Source organism: Lacerta agilis, chromosome 11 (genome assembly GCF_009819535.1).
Source record: "Lacerta agilis isolate rLacAgi1 chromosome 11, rLacAgi1.pri, whole genome shotgun sequence".
Classification (NCBI taxonomy): Eukaryota; Metazoa; Chordata; class Lepidosauria; order Squamata; family Lacertidae; genus Lacerta; species Lacerta agilis.
The window spans coordinates 25,046,249-25,059,925 of NC_046322.1; the positions used below are offsets into that span (position 1 = coordinate 25,046,249).

General features: G+C 43.2%; 1 protein-coding gene across 7 annotated transcripts in view; it reads right to left on the minus strand.

The window, feature by feature from the left end:
• ADAMTS6 (ADAM metallopeptidase with thrombospondin type 1 motif 6) overlaps positions 1-13,677 on the minus strand; it is a 121,649-nt gene that overhangs the window by 16,870 nt on the left and 91,102 nt on the right. For all 7 annotated transcript variants that reach the window (XM_033163630.1, XM_033163635.1, XM_033163629.1 and 4 more), the window contains 5 exons: positions 9,861-9,963; positions 8,480-8,613; positions 7,674-7,797; positions 5,673-5,753; positions 966-1,129 (listed from right to left, as the gene is read on the minus strand). In XM_033163630.1, coding sequence (XP_033019521.1) covers positions 966-1,129; positions 5,673-5,753; positions 7,674-7,797; positions 8,480-8,613; positions 9,861-9,963 — 606 coding nt within the window. The remainder of the gene's footprint in view (positions 1-965; positions 1,130-5,672; positions 5,754-7,673; positions 7,798-8,479; positions 8,614-9,860; positions 9,964-13,677) is intronic.

Sequence of the window (13,677 nt, forward strand, 5' to 3'; positions counted from 1 at the left end):
CCTGTCAGCTTTGTAGTAAAAAAAAGAAATGGCATGCTAACAATGCAAGCCTTAACAGGCTTACTTGGAAGTAAGTCCCAGTGGGTTCAATAGAACATGCTCCCCAAAGAGCACACATCAGATTGCAGTCTAAATTGTGCTGACCTCTAAGGTATGGAATAAGCTTGCCATGCTCCCTATGTTAAAGGCCATAAAAGTTAGTAAATAAATCACTGCAAATAAATAAAGGAAATACGATTGACTTGTTTGGAATATCTACATGTTTTCATAATTGAAAAATAATCTGAATTAAACCCATCAAAGCTCTTGATTTCCTGCAGAAAATCTACAATGTGGTTTTTAAAGGCAGCAGAGATGCTGTTGCAAGTATCCATGAAAAATACTTTTGCTTTTAATTCCTGCTGATAAGATTGTTCTATACCTCTATACCTGCTCTATACCTAATGTTACTTCTACATATAACTATAATGTAACAACAGATGGAACTACAGAAGGAATTAATCCCAGAGGGAAACTGGCCTTAACGTAAAAAGCAATAAGCATTAAAAAATGCAATTACAAGAATCCGATGCGTTTGAGCATGTGCAGTGATTTATTTATTAACTTTGCAGACCCTCATGCAGGATTACAAAATGCTTAATACAATCTCCTCATTTTTGAAGTCGTTTGCTATGCTGCAGGAGGGTACAGACGAATTGTCTGAGAAACATCACTCTAAAGCCCCTATGGGTATATGGAACTAATTGAGGGCACATGAAAATAATTTGGATTCTGGCTGAAGAATGGTCATGAATGACCAGGAATTCATGCCTTCAGGAGGTTAATGGAGATGTCTAGTGGAGGACAAAGCTCAAAATCAAATAATCTGATCCACTTTTCCATGGGTGCAGCTTCACTTTTCAATTCCAGTCTGCTAGACATGAACTCACATATTTTAAAAAGGTAATTGAACTACAGTACTTTACCATGACTATGAGATTTTCTGAGATAGGGCCTAAGGCTTCCAAAGATTCTGGTTCATCTGCTGGCCTTTTATAATGGAAAGCTGTCCCAGCAACATCAAATTTTCTAGGCCAGTCGATAGTCCAGGCACCATTAATATAATAGTCATCGTCCTCAGATTTTAAAGCTTAAAAAAATGCACAAAGTGATTAAACAATCAGGGATTCAAAGTGTAGCATCAAATGATGTCATAGTGAAGTCAGGTGATTGAAAGGAGAGCACCTGTCAGATGTGGCTTTTCAGTGGTGAAGAGATAAAGATCTGACCCCCACCCCCACCCAGCAAGAAGAGGTTCTATGGATCATGAGTATTCTACAATTCTCTTAAACTTGCAAAGGGTTTTTGAACAGCTTTTATTGTCCTAGTTCAGCTTCAGAAATCCTAGTTCAGCTTCAGAAATTTGCATAAATCAATGTTATGCTTACTTTGTAGCATGCCTTCCACAGTACGATCTATTTTTAAAATGATGACAATGTTACTTTCCAAAGAAATTTTGTTTGTTTCTAATTATTCTTTTGTGGCAGTCACAGTATAACTCTAGCTCTCTAATTAAAACAATTCTTCTAATATTTTGTTTGTTTTAGTTTTCATTCTATAACTAGGTAACTATAGGCATTAAAATATCCAATCGGTATCTCTGTTCTCCAGGGTGTTACAGGGTAATATTTAACAAACATTTTTGTTACTGTGGCTGTAACATGGATCCTGTGGCTTGGGACCACAAGTTGGCAAGAATCACTTGTGGCTACATTCAGGCACAAAGCCAATGTACAACTGTTCCAGGTTTTGCAGACAAAACCTAAAGTATACTATTTCGTGGAGAAAGAGGGAGGGCATGCGCAAGACAACTTAGCAATGCATTTTTCTACTTCTCCCCCTTTTGTTGATTCTTTGATTCCACCTTACACACTAGCATTTGCCACTACCACTTTTGCACTGATACTAAACCATTTTAATTATTCCCACACTGTCATTTAATTATTCCCACACATACAAAAGTAGTAATCAGTATATAATGTCACATTAAATCTACCTATACTGTTTGGTGCCCAATACTGGAAACAGCTTAATAAGTTGCAGTGGGGCTGTATCTTAGGTCAGTCTGCTTCAGAGATCTCTGGAGTTAAGAAACCAATGGAAACTACTCCAATTCTAAACACGACTAGCTCTTAATTAAAAATAAAAAATGGCAAAATGCTTCAGAGATACCTTAAACTCATGCAGTTTGTAGTAGAAGAATGGCACAGGGTAAAGACCCCCAAAAAGGAAAGGACTGAGAATTAATCCATGTGAATCTGCATTACATAACTGACATTTTCTGTGTGGTCAGGTCCCATTGTTGTAATAATAATGGCTTTAATCAGGAACCATGAGGATTAGACAGATTCAATTTACGTCTTATGCTGCTGCCTCACTTTCTGGGAGCCAGTGGTGATGGCATGGGAAGTAACCATGGCATTCATTCAATCTTCATTACTACTGGTTTCAAAAATTACCACTGAGGAATGGGGATCTGACCTATGTGAAAGTGGTTATCAAAGACAGCAGCTCACATTATTTTTTATATTGTAAGCTGCCTTTATATATTTTATGAAAAAGGCAGGTTATAAATAGTCAAACAAACAAACAAAATATTAACCAGACATCAGAATGAACTAACACAAGCTGGTCTTCTTTTACCATTAGCCTGAAACACTCCCTGCTTCCCATATTTTAGGGATCAACTTACTTGAGGTCCCGCCTGCTTTCCTCAGAGTCCCAATTTTCATAACCCCCACAACTCTGCCCTTAGCAACTGCCTGTCCTACTTCTGTGTCTTACAGCAAAGCAAGCAGGCCCTGAACAGCTGAGATTTGCACCAACAGTACCCCTTCCCATGGGAGCTAAGCCACCCAAGGAGTAAAACAATGGAACACGACAATAATTTGGGATTAAAATGGACTCAACTTTATTGATTTCAGGTGTAGGTAAGCCTTGGCATATCCCTCTCAGCTCCCTGCTGGGGGTCTGAGGCATGACAGGGTCAGTTAGGGGTGAAATGGGACCATCCCAAAACACAGGTTTACACAGATGGTTCAGCCACATGGTTCTGACTTTGGACAGAGTCTTCCCTCAAGACCCCGCTAATGGAGTACCCTGTTAAAGCCACTGCAAGAAGCGGGTGAGTCACCCCTTCATCAGATGCTGGTCTAAAGGATTCCGCCCAAGGCCTAAACCGCCAAAGTTGTGACTATTGCTATTGGGAAGGCAAAACCTGGTACACAGGAAAAATTCATTCCCAGCTCTGAAAAAAGCAACCATTATAAACCATAGCAAAGCCTGCAGACCTGTAGAAGAAAAGCGAGGCTGCAAATGTAAAGAGAGATTAGAGGGTGGGCTGAGTGGGTGATGCTCTGGGCCGAATGTGCTGTGGTGAGCAGCACCAGCGTGCTTAAATGAGCAGGGAGTGGACCGGAGTGAAGACTACCACCTTGTAGTCCACTCCCAGGGCCTGCCCCCCCCAGGCTGTCGCAGATTGGCTGAATTCAAACTGGGTCTGGTGGGGACCCAGGAGACACTGTGCTGGCCAGGGGGAGGAGCCAATGGCGGCAGAAACATGGCATGGCTCCAGGAGGATGGGGGAGACGCCGCACCAGGTAATAACCGCCACCCACCTGCTAACTGGGTAAGCAGGCATTTTTGCATAAATCAGTGCAGTCAATGTACTTTCAACTCAACATGTGCCTCTCAAGGCAACATGGATGTGGCATTAAAGACATGATTACATTCAACATGGCATTTATTTATTTATTTATTTATTGTTAAACAGCAGCTGGGGGTAGAAACAAGCAACAGGACTGTGGTATTTTGAGATGGAAAAGTTAACTCTTTCCACCTGTTACAGGTAGGTAGCCATGTTGGCCTGCCATAGTCAAAACAAAATAATAAAAAAATTGCTTCCAGTAGCACCTTAGAAACCAACTAAGTTTGTTCTTGGTATGAGCTTTCGTGTGCATGCACACTTCTTCAGATACTTCTTTCCACCTGATTAAATAAGACACCCTGAAGCTGCTGCTAGCTTCAGAAGACAGCTTCCACTTGTACCAACGTAAGTTTTCCTTTCAAGGCTACCAACAGCCAGGGGCGTCGCTAGCCACCGGGCTGCTGGGGGCGGCAAGCCCAGTGGCACCCATGGGGGCGGGGCGTCGCTCCGTGCGCATGACGTCATGACGCATGCGCACGGAACAACGCCTCCGCGCAGGCCAGTTGGCCCGCCCCTCTCCCGCTGCGCTCCGTGAGCGGAGCCGTCCCGGGGAAAGGAGAGGGGTTGGGCCAGCAGGCCTGCCCCTGTCCTTTCGCCCCAGGCTCCGCTCCCTGAGCACAGCGGGCAGGGAGCGGCGCGGCGGCGCGTGGGGAGTGATGGGAGGGGCCGCCGCTTGTCACCCCACGTGCCGCCGTTCGTTCCGTCGCCCCGGGAGCAGCAGCACCGCACATACTGTGCGCTGCTGCTGCTCCCACGGTGACGGAGCGAGCGGCGGTGCGTGGGGGTGACTTGCGGCGGCCCCTCCCACCACTCCCCACCGGTCACCCAGGGAGGAGCAGTGCTGCAGGAACGGGGTGCTCGCTCGGCCGAGCGAGCACCCCGTCCGTGCAGCGCTGCTGCTCCCGGGGTGATGAGCGGCGGCGCGTGGGGGTGGTGGGAGGGGCCGCCGCTTGTCACCCCACGTGCCGCCGTTCATTCCGTCACCCCGGGAGCAGCAGCACCGCACACACTGTGTGCCGCTGCTGCTCCCACGGTGACGGAGCGAGCGGCAGTGCGTGGGGGTGACTTGCGGCGGCCCCTCCCACCACTCCCCACGCACCACCGGTCACCCCGGGAGGAGCAGCGCTGCAGGAACGGGGTGCTCGCTCGGCCGAGCGAGCACCCCGTCCGTGCAGCGCTGCTGCTCCCGGGGTGACGGAAGGAGCGGCGGCGCGTGGGAGTGGTGGGAGGGGCCGCCGCAAGTCACCCCCACGCGCCAAAATGTTACGCCCACCTAGGGGCGGTACGAGGGGCGGCCCGCCCCCCCGCCCCCACCCTACGACGCCCCTGCCAACAGCTTTAGGGTGGGCTGGAATTTTTTTATGTGGTTCATACAAGGGGAAGAATTAACACCCCTCTCCTCATACCACAGCCCTGATCAGGTCATTGTGGCTGTTACTTAAAAGAAATTAAAAACAAACATGTTAAATGCAATGACAGATACATATGCTCATAAATTAAATGGGGTTAGGTAAATAGGCAGTCTTAATGTTATTTGTAAAAGGTAAAGGGACCCCTGACCGTTAGGTCCAGTCGCGGATGACTCTGGGGTTGCGGTGCTCATCTCGCTTTATTGGCCAAGGGAGCCGGCATACCGCTTCTGGAGAACCAGAGCAGCACATGGAAACGCCATTTACCTTCCCGCTGGAGCGGTACCTATTTATCTACTTACACTGAACGTGCTTTTGAACTGCTAGGTTGGCAGGAGCAGGAACCGCCAACCTTCTGATCAGCAAGCCCTAGGCTCTGTGCTTTAGACCACAGCGCCACCCGCGTCCCATATTTGTAGACCTACACAACTGTATGTAATCTGGTGCATGCCATCATTTTGTTAATTGAATCCAACCCTAATTGAGTTTTTACAAGCAATATAAGAGCATCCTCTTACCAATGTAGTTCTTTGACACAGCCACTTCTTTGATTTCAATGTGAACAGAACCTTTTGGAATCTGAACCACTTCCATGTAGCCTACAGAACAAAGGTGAAGCTTATTTTATGTTTTGTTCATAGCTGCACCCATGCATGTAAATTTTCTAGGAATTACAATATAATATTGAAAGGATTAAAATAACCATTGGTTTGTATCTGAATGGTAGTTCTATGTTGGTGGTAAAAGCTTATCAATGCACATTTAAATGCCACCTTGTGGTATAGGGCAGGTAAGCAAACTTGAAGGAACTGGGTAGCTCCCAAAATCCAGTTTCTATCCTTGTCAAGCTCAAATAGGCCATTGAAGAAAAAACATTTAAACCAGACACCTTGACTGGGTATGGAATCTCTGAGTCTATACTGGGATTGAAAGCCTCAAAATAACTGATTGGATTGGTAAGGGGAAATACCTATCATCTCAACAAGAGGAAAGTAAGCTCTTCCATTTATTGTGGGCCATATTCCTGAAAACTTTCTGTCCAGTATTAACAGCAGCAGATAATTATAATATTATTATTATGTTTATTACATTTGTTAATCACTTTATCTTGCCCAAAGCAACTTTCAACCCCAAACAACTTACAATATTAACTCTAGCTGTGGTGTCAGTTTCCCAATGTTTCAACCATAAGGTTCTTCTTGCCACCATATCCACCACAGTGGAACAGGCTGCAAACTGTGCAGCCTCAGGTGTGTCACCTTCTACAAAAGCTGCAGCTTGGGAGATCTTGAGAAGAGTCCATTCCACTTGGTATGGATCCTGATAAGGTTTGTCTGGTAGATTATCCATCCATATGAGGGATGCTCAAGAGAGACAAAGGCAGAAAAAGATGCATGCACGTTCAAAGCTGCTGCCTTGGGAACCATGCATAATGCAGTCCAGGGGCCTCTCTGTAGCATCTTTAAGCTGGGCACCCCCATCTTTAGGCAGAAGAAATTTGGCCACTAGTACAGAAACTGGTGTGTCAATAGTTGGGAGCTTTAACAGGTCCATAAATTCAGGCTCTACATTATAAAACTTATTAGCCAGAGACACAGACTTGTTATATTGTAGGGGAGCATCCCACTCTGCCTTAGTTATAATTTTAAAAGAAGCAGACACTGGGAGTGAGTTCACAGAAGACTTTGGTTCAGCTAACACTGCTACACAGGTGAGCTCTGCAGGATGGGTAGTTAAGACCAAGGGCTATTCTCTCTCTCTCTCTCTCTCTCTCTCTCTCTCTCTCTCTCTCTCTCTCACACACACACACACACACACACACACACACACTAGATTAAATACTGGGAGAGCTCCTCCTCAACTTCAGAGCCCTCACTCCACTTCCAAATATGAGCTTAACCACCTCAACAAAGGAAGTGAATTGGATTCTAGGAGCAGCCTACTTATTTTAAGTTTGTTTTCCTGCCTTCAACTACAAGGTGGTGCTGCAACTTGCACTGATTAGCTTCAGCAGCAACAGGAAAATGGTCTGAACCATTCTTATGGCAAGGACACAAACAAATGACTCAGCTGTAAGTCAGGAAAAAACAGAAAAATTCAAACTCCTACATTATTTTTGGATCCTTCTTTGATTCTCCTTTTCATAAATTCATGTCCTAAATGAGTCACACTACAATCCCAGAATTATGAAGAAATAATAATATCTATATTTGCTTCTCTTACATGATAAGTAGACATTTCTAAGGCAGCCTTACAACATGCAAGTAGCAGGAAATGATGGAAGGAAGGAAAAGTAACAGGGCTGGGTCAAAGGTAGGCAACAATTTTATATTAACCAGCACCAGAATAGTTTTGTGACAAATGGACAGGGACTCAAGCAAGTCATGCCCAATCCAACAGCTGGGTAGACTGTTGGATTGGGAAATGGCATCAGCAAGAGTTACTGCTATATCTAGTTACTTCCTAAACTGTAGTCCTTTTATAGTCAAGAAAATTTTGGCAAATGCCTTCACACTTACCTCCTCTGGGCAATGTGTCATTGAAAAAACCTTCGATAGCTTCACATGTACTCCCATCTCCTCCACATACTCGACACCTGTCTTCTTTAGCATCTGATCCCAAAATATTGTCACACCCAACATGCTGAAAATAGGTACAATCAGATTAATTATGCAATAAGATAATTGCATCCTCAGTTAAAAACACTGGGGACAGTGGTTTTAGAATTTTATGGCCAGATTAATGACATTCTTAAATTATTCTCAAACAAAATTGTTGTGAAATCTCTCTTGCTTTTCTGTTTTATGGTGATGACAATGAGAAACTGCAAATAAAGTAAACCGAGGTACCACTGTACACCATTCCACCGTTTTGTGACATTGCACTGCTGTACCTGCTATTTCCCCATCCTAAGCACTTGGATGCTGATGCACCTTAGGATCAGATTGCTAATTTTGTTGGTAATCAAAAAACAAACCAACAAGTAGCGGTTATAGTATTTTCTGGTTTTCTTCATGCACTTGAGATAATGTTTTTAGTTATTTGTTTGTTTGCTTATATCTGAAACATAATTAAGAAACACGTGTATGCCACAATCCAGAGAAGTTCAGAATTTTCTACTCTCAGTAGCTCCTTTAATTTAGAGCCACCATTCTAAGCAGATACTGAAACTGGCACAAGTGCTGCTAATCTGGAAACGTCTCTGAATCCCATGAAAAAGGATAGGTACCCCAAATAGTTTATTATTTGCAGCTCTTACACTAGATGAGGTGCTGATAGGGAAATGTTTTCTAATTGATTTGGTGTAAATTATTAAGTATGGTACCTTGCATTCTCCATTGATGCAAATATCTAGTGAATCTGCATTGCACTGTGTTCCGTCGATCACTGCAGGGGCACGTTCCGTATAAAAGTTGTAACCTTCTGCTAAGCAGTTTAATGCACACGGCTTAACACCACCTAGGCAAATAAAAACACTATTATATTATATTATATTATATTATATTACATTACATGACATGATATGATATCATATGATATCATATCATATCATATTTACAATTCATAAGTTCACAATATGTGCACAAGGTGGTAAGTGGGGAGAACCATGGCCCACCATTTCTTGTCACTGCAACAGCTGCAGCCATTTTTGACACCAGCTGCTACCCCTGCAGACAGCTTTGTATTCACCACTGACACTACCAAGACTGTGCAGCGAATGCCTGTGGTCACAGTAATTCTATCATTTCATATTTATTTCATAAAATTTATATACCACTTGATTGTAAGAAGGAACTCAAAGCAGTTAAACAACCTCAAAGTGGTTGATAAAAGGTTGAGCAGCAACTGATCACCTCTGCTGCAACCAAGGCACCCCAGGAACAGTGTGCCAAGCATGCAGGGGGAAGAGCAGTGGTGGGCAAGCAGGCAAGGCAAGCAAGCAGGGTTCGGAATTGTGCTGATTTGCTACCTCTGCCCCTGGCCAACTAAGGCAATTGCCTCATTTTGCCTAATGGGTGGGTCAGCCTGGTTCCGTACTCTCCATGTCTTCTTCACACTTACAATTTCCTCTTCAGCCTCTAGCCTCTCTGCCTGATTCACTTATACTGATGCCATTGGCTTAGCTGCTCTAATGTTAAAAAGGAACTGGGTAGCCTTGGACTATGCCAGTGATGGCCAAACTTGGCCCTCCAGCTGTTTTGGGACTACAACTCCTACCATCCCTGGCTAACAGGACCAGTGGTCAGGGATGATGGGACTTGTAGTCCCAAAACAGCTGGAGGGCCAAGTCTGGCCATCACTGGACTAGGCATATGCTAAGAGGGAGAGCTTGGAATTCAGTTCCAGCAGAGGTGAGTATTTTGGGGTTGAACAATCCAGATAGTCCTCCAGAATAGCCTTCTCAGCAAGAGCCTCCTTTCTGACAAACCTGCTCAGCCACAATCCATTCTAGTTGGAGCCTCCATACACTTGAAGAAGGAATAACCTGTAGGGAAGTTCAAAGGACGGGCTATTGACCTGCTTAAGATAATGATATATCATTACCTGTTATATAGCCTAAGATGCTGTAGAATGCAAAGTATTGAGGGCTTGGATATGAATATCAGCAGTAGTGCTTATGCCATCCCCCCAAGGTCCATTTGGACAGGTAAAGGCCTCCACACCATGTCTTCTTCAAGCAGTATGATTGCAAAACTATGTATTACCTCCTGTATATGGTTTCCAGTTGTAATATTTTCCTCGGAAAGGCATATTGTCAAAGTCTGCACACTGTTTTTCTCGAAAATCGCGGGCCCCAAAAGGACATGGCTAATAAAAAAATAAAATAAGTTAATATCTGCTAAACTTAAATATTTAAAGGCACACATTAATGGCTCTGCATGAGACCACCAAATTTCACAATAAAAGTTGTTTCAAATAAAGTTGCCAAACAATATATCATAATTGCTTGCTTTTTTATTCTGCTTCTTTGATTTTAAAACTGAAATGTCAGTTACAAAGTTATTTTAAGAAAGTAAAATGAACCTTTTAATTCAAATGCATGTCATTATTCACTTTGTTTATGTAAAGATTAGGCACAAATTCTTCATTAGTATCACAATTTTAAAACTCCTAATTAAAATGCAGTTAATATTACTTATATACAGTACCACCCTTCATCACAAGATCTCAGGGCAGCTCACAGGATAGGTTCGCAGTCCTATGCATGTCTAGTCAGATAAATGTGAATACAACTGCCACCTCAGTTAAGTATACTGAACTATTTTGATTTCAATTGGTTGTGTCCAGAATTAAACCTTCCTGGGCTGCTTTGCTGGAGCTCAGTCTCCTAGGACACAGTACTAGGACTCAACCTCAAAAGGCTTATTATTGTCAACAGTTGTGCCACGTGAAGAATGCTAAGATGAGAGCAAGGCTTTGCTAAATCAAAGATTCTGCTATATAGGTTTAATAGAATCAGGTAATAGCAGCCAGTGTAGGTTGCTGCAACATATTTTTCCAGTCAGTTTATAAAATGTGACTAAAATGTTTTATACATGTGGGGAATATGAAACATGAATGATGTTTAGGTCTTGTATTACTACTTGAACAGATGTAGGCATTTGCATTAATTACAGGACAATCTTCCTCACATCCACCAACATTTATGTATCCTGATCAACTTTACTCAGGCAAGTAAGGGGCACTGGGTAAGCTGAAGCACTGAAAACGACTCAAGGCCCACTGTCTGAGAAACACTGCCTCAGGCAAATGTCTTTTTCTTTGACTGTGGTTTCAACTGCAAGACATGACATTTTCTCTGTGGTTTGGTCATGGCCAAAATGAGGGGTGGTGCTAAATGTGTGTGGTTAAATGAGGAAGGGTGGAACTACAAGAAAGGCATTCTTTTTTCACTTCTGATTGGGAGATTTGCTTATTGTTGAAATGTGCAGGCCTTTCGAGTCATTTGGAGAAAGAGCACCTTTCTCTAGGTCATGGCTCTGCAGGTCACCCAGTTAACAGTAACCACTGTACTTTTGATTTTGTATTGCTCAATGTGGGCATCAAAGTCGCTGGTTTGGTAGGGAACAAAGCTCCTGCCAAAAGTCAAGCCAACCATGATAAAAATGTTTTCACATAAACAATAGAATTCTGTAGTTCCATTTTTCACTCTATTGGCAAGTGCTTTGCCAAGGGAAGGGGAAAATCTTGCTCTGTATTTTGCAACAGAATGTGTAGTGGATTACCTTGTTAAATTGTCAGATGTGACCTTAAAGGATGCAATCCATGGCACAATTGCCAGTGCAAGCTCTCTCCCTCTGGCAAGAAAATGGGAAAGTTTTTATTATGGATGTCTTCATTTCAAGTGGCAGTTGCTACTTGAGGCATGTGTACTTTCACCCATTTTCTAACTCTTCCAGCTAAAAGAGGTACAAAGAATAGCCAGTGATGGTGGAGTGTTGCTCTTTAAAGTAAGTACACCTATTGAAGCTTACTGGCTGCTAGTCATCAAAGGCAGATCTAGGGGAGTGTGACCAGTTCGGCTGCCCAGCAGTCTCCCTGTCTGAGTTGACAGAGCTGATCTCATTGGAGGCGGTGTTGAAGACTTCAAGACTGCTGGTTTGGGGAGACTTCAACATCCATGCGGAGGTGACTGGCTCTGAGGTGGCTCAGGACTTCATGACTGCCATGGGGATGTCCCAACATGTCACCGGCCCAACACATGTGGCAGGCCATACTCTGGACCTTGTTTTCTCAGCTGGGAGATCTGAAAGTGGGGGATATTGACATCAATCCCTTGTCATGGTCATATCACTTCCTGTTGAGATTTAGACTTCCAGCACCTTTTCTCATCTGCAGGGGACCTATTAGGGTGGTCTGCACTCAGAGGCAGATAGATCCAATGGGTTTCCAGATGGCTTGGAGGGATTTTCTGGCTGATATGGCTGGTGCTCTTGCTGAATCCCTGGCCAACCCCTGGAACATCCAAATGGCTCAAGCAGTTGACACGATCACTCTGAAGTGCCCTCTTCTGCTTCGTGGAGTCTGTTTGGTTCCCTGGTATACTCCAGAGCTTAGGTTGAGGAAACAGGCCGGGAGGTGGCTTGAATGCAAGTCAAATGCAATCGAACACTGGTGAGGGCTCATCATTGAGCCTACCTATGACAGTGAAGGCAGCAAAGAAGGCATACTTTGCTGCCTCCATTGCATCCTCATTGTTCTGTCCGGCAAAGCTTTTCTGGGTAGTCTGTCCCAAAGAAGGTGGCAGAACTGGCAGTAGCTCACTGTGACTTGTTTGGAAAGCATTTTGAGGATAAAATCACTTGCATCCACTGAAATCTTGACCCCCCACTATTGCAGTAGATGAATCTCAATGGGTGTCCAGATTAGAAACTGAGCAGAGTCTCTATTCAGTCAAAAGTATCTGCTTAATAATTCAGTTTAACTAATCCCTTTCCAACCTTGGGAGGAATGTGGGGAGCATTCGTGTGACACACCTACACACCACAGCCGACACAATACAGTTTGGAAAGCTCTGGTTAAGAGTTACAGTACAGTATATGCCAAGCATCCCCAACCTTTGGCCCTCCAGATGTTTTGGACTACAATTCCCATCATCCCTGACCACTGGTCCTGTTAGCTAGGGATCATGGGAGTTGTAGGCCAAAACATCTGGAGGGCCGCAGGTTGGGGGTGCCTGGTATATGCAAACCAGCTTAAAATATGAGATAATTGGTAAATCTGGGAGTTGCTGCTACTTCTTGTTTTCAGGTTTTATATATTAGGTTTAATCTTATTCCCTCAATTTTAATATTAGGAAACATGTTATCCATCAAAGGCCAAACAATGTCTGAAAGATTTTGTTGAAGAATGTGTTGGAGTTGTCTATGCTTATTCCAAAGGATTAAAAGGGTCAAAGGGAAGGGAAGGAAAATTAGCTATTGTCTGAAGTAAAAATGCTGAGATTTTTGTTTAGGAATAATAAGAACTTTAGGGAGTAATACTTTTTAAATTACAAAAGGAATACTGAATGCTGACACAAGAACCCCTTCAAATGTCAGTGGGTGTAAGTTTCACATTCTTCATTAAAATAATGGCAAGCACACAAAACTTGTGGCCTTTTAATTCACACATTAATCAAATGTCTCTCCCTTCAAATGTCTTTTGCTTCAAAGTGATGAGTAATAAGGTCTGTCATAAATCCTGAAAACGGGTCTATCTCAGCAACTTTGTGTTTCATTAAAGCCATATTAATAAATTTACAACAAATGACTACAGTTTTTAATCACCACTTACGTTACAGTAGGATTTAAATTGCTGAATGTCAAAACATTTTGCACCCCCTCACGACATTACACTAATTCAAAACATGTGTACATATTAAAAATGAAATGCAGATGAGGCACTCTTAAGAATATAATTATCAATATATTTTGATATGATAAAATGTTAACTATATTAAGACCCAAAAGAAGTGTTAATTAAAAATATTACTTTTCCTCCCTTCATATTTTCTCATAACAGTAAATGGAATTTAGCCTT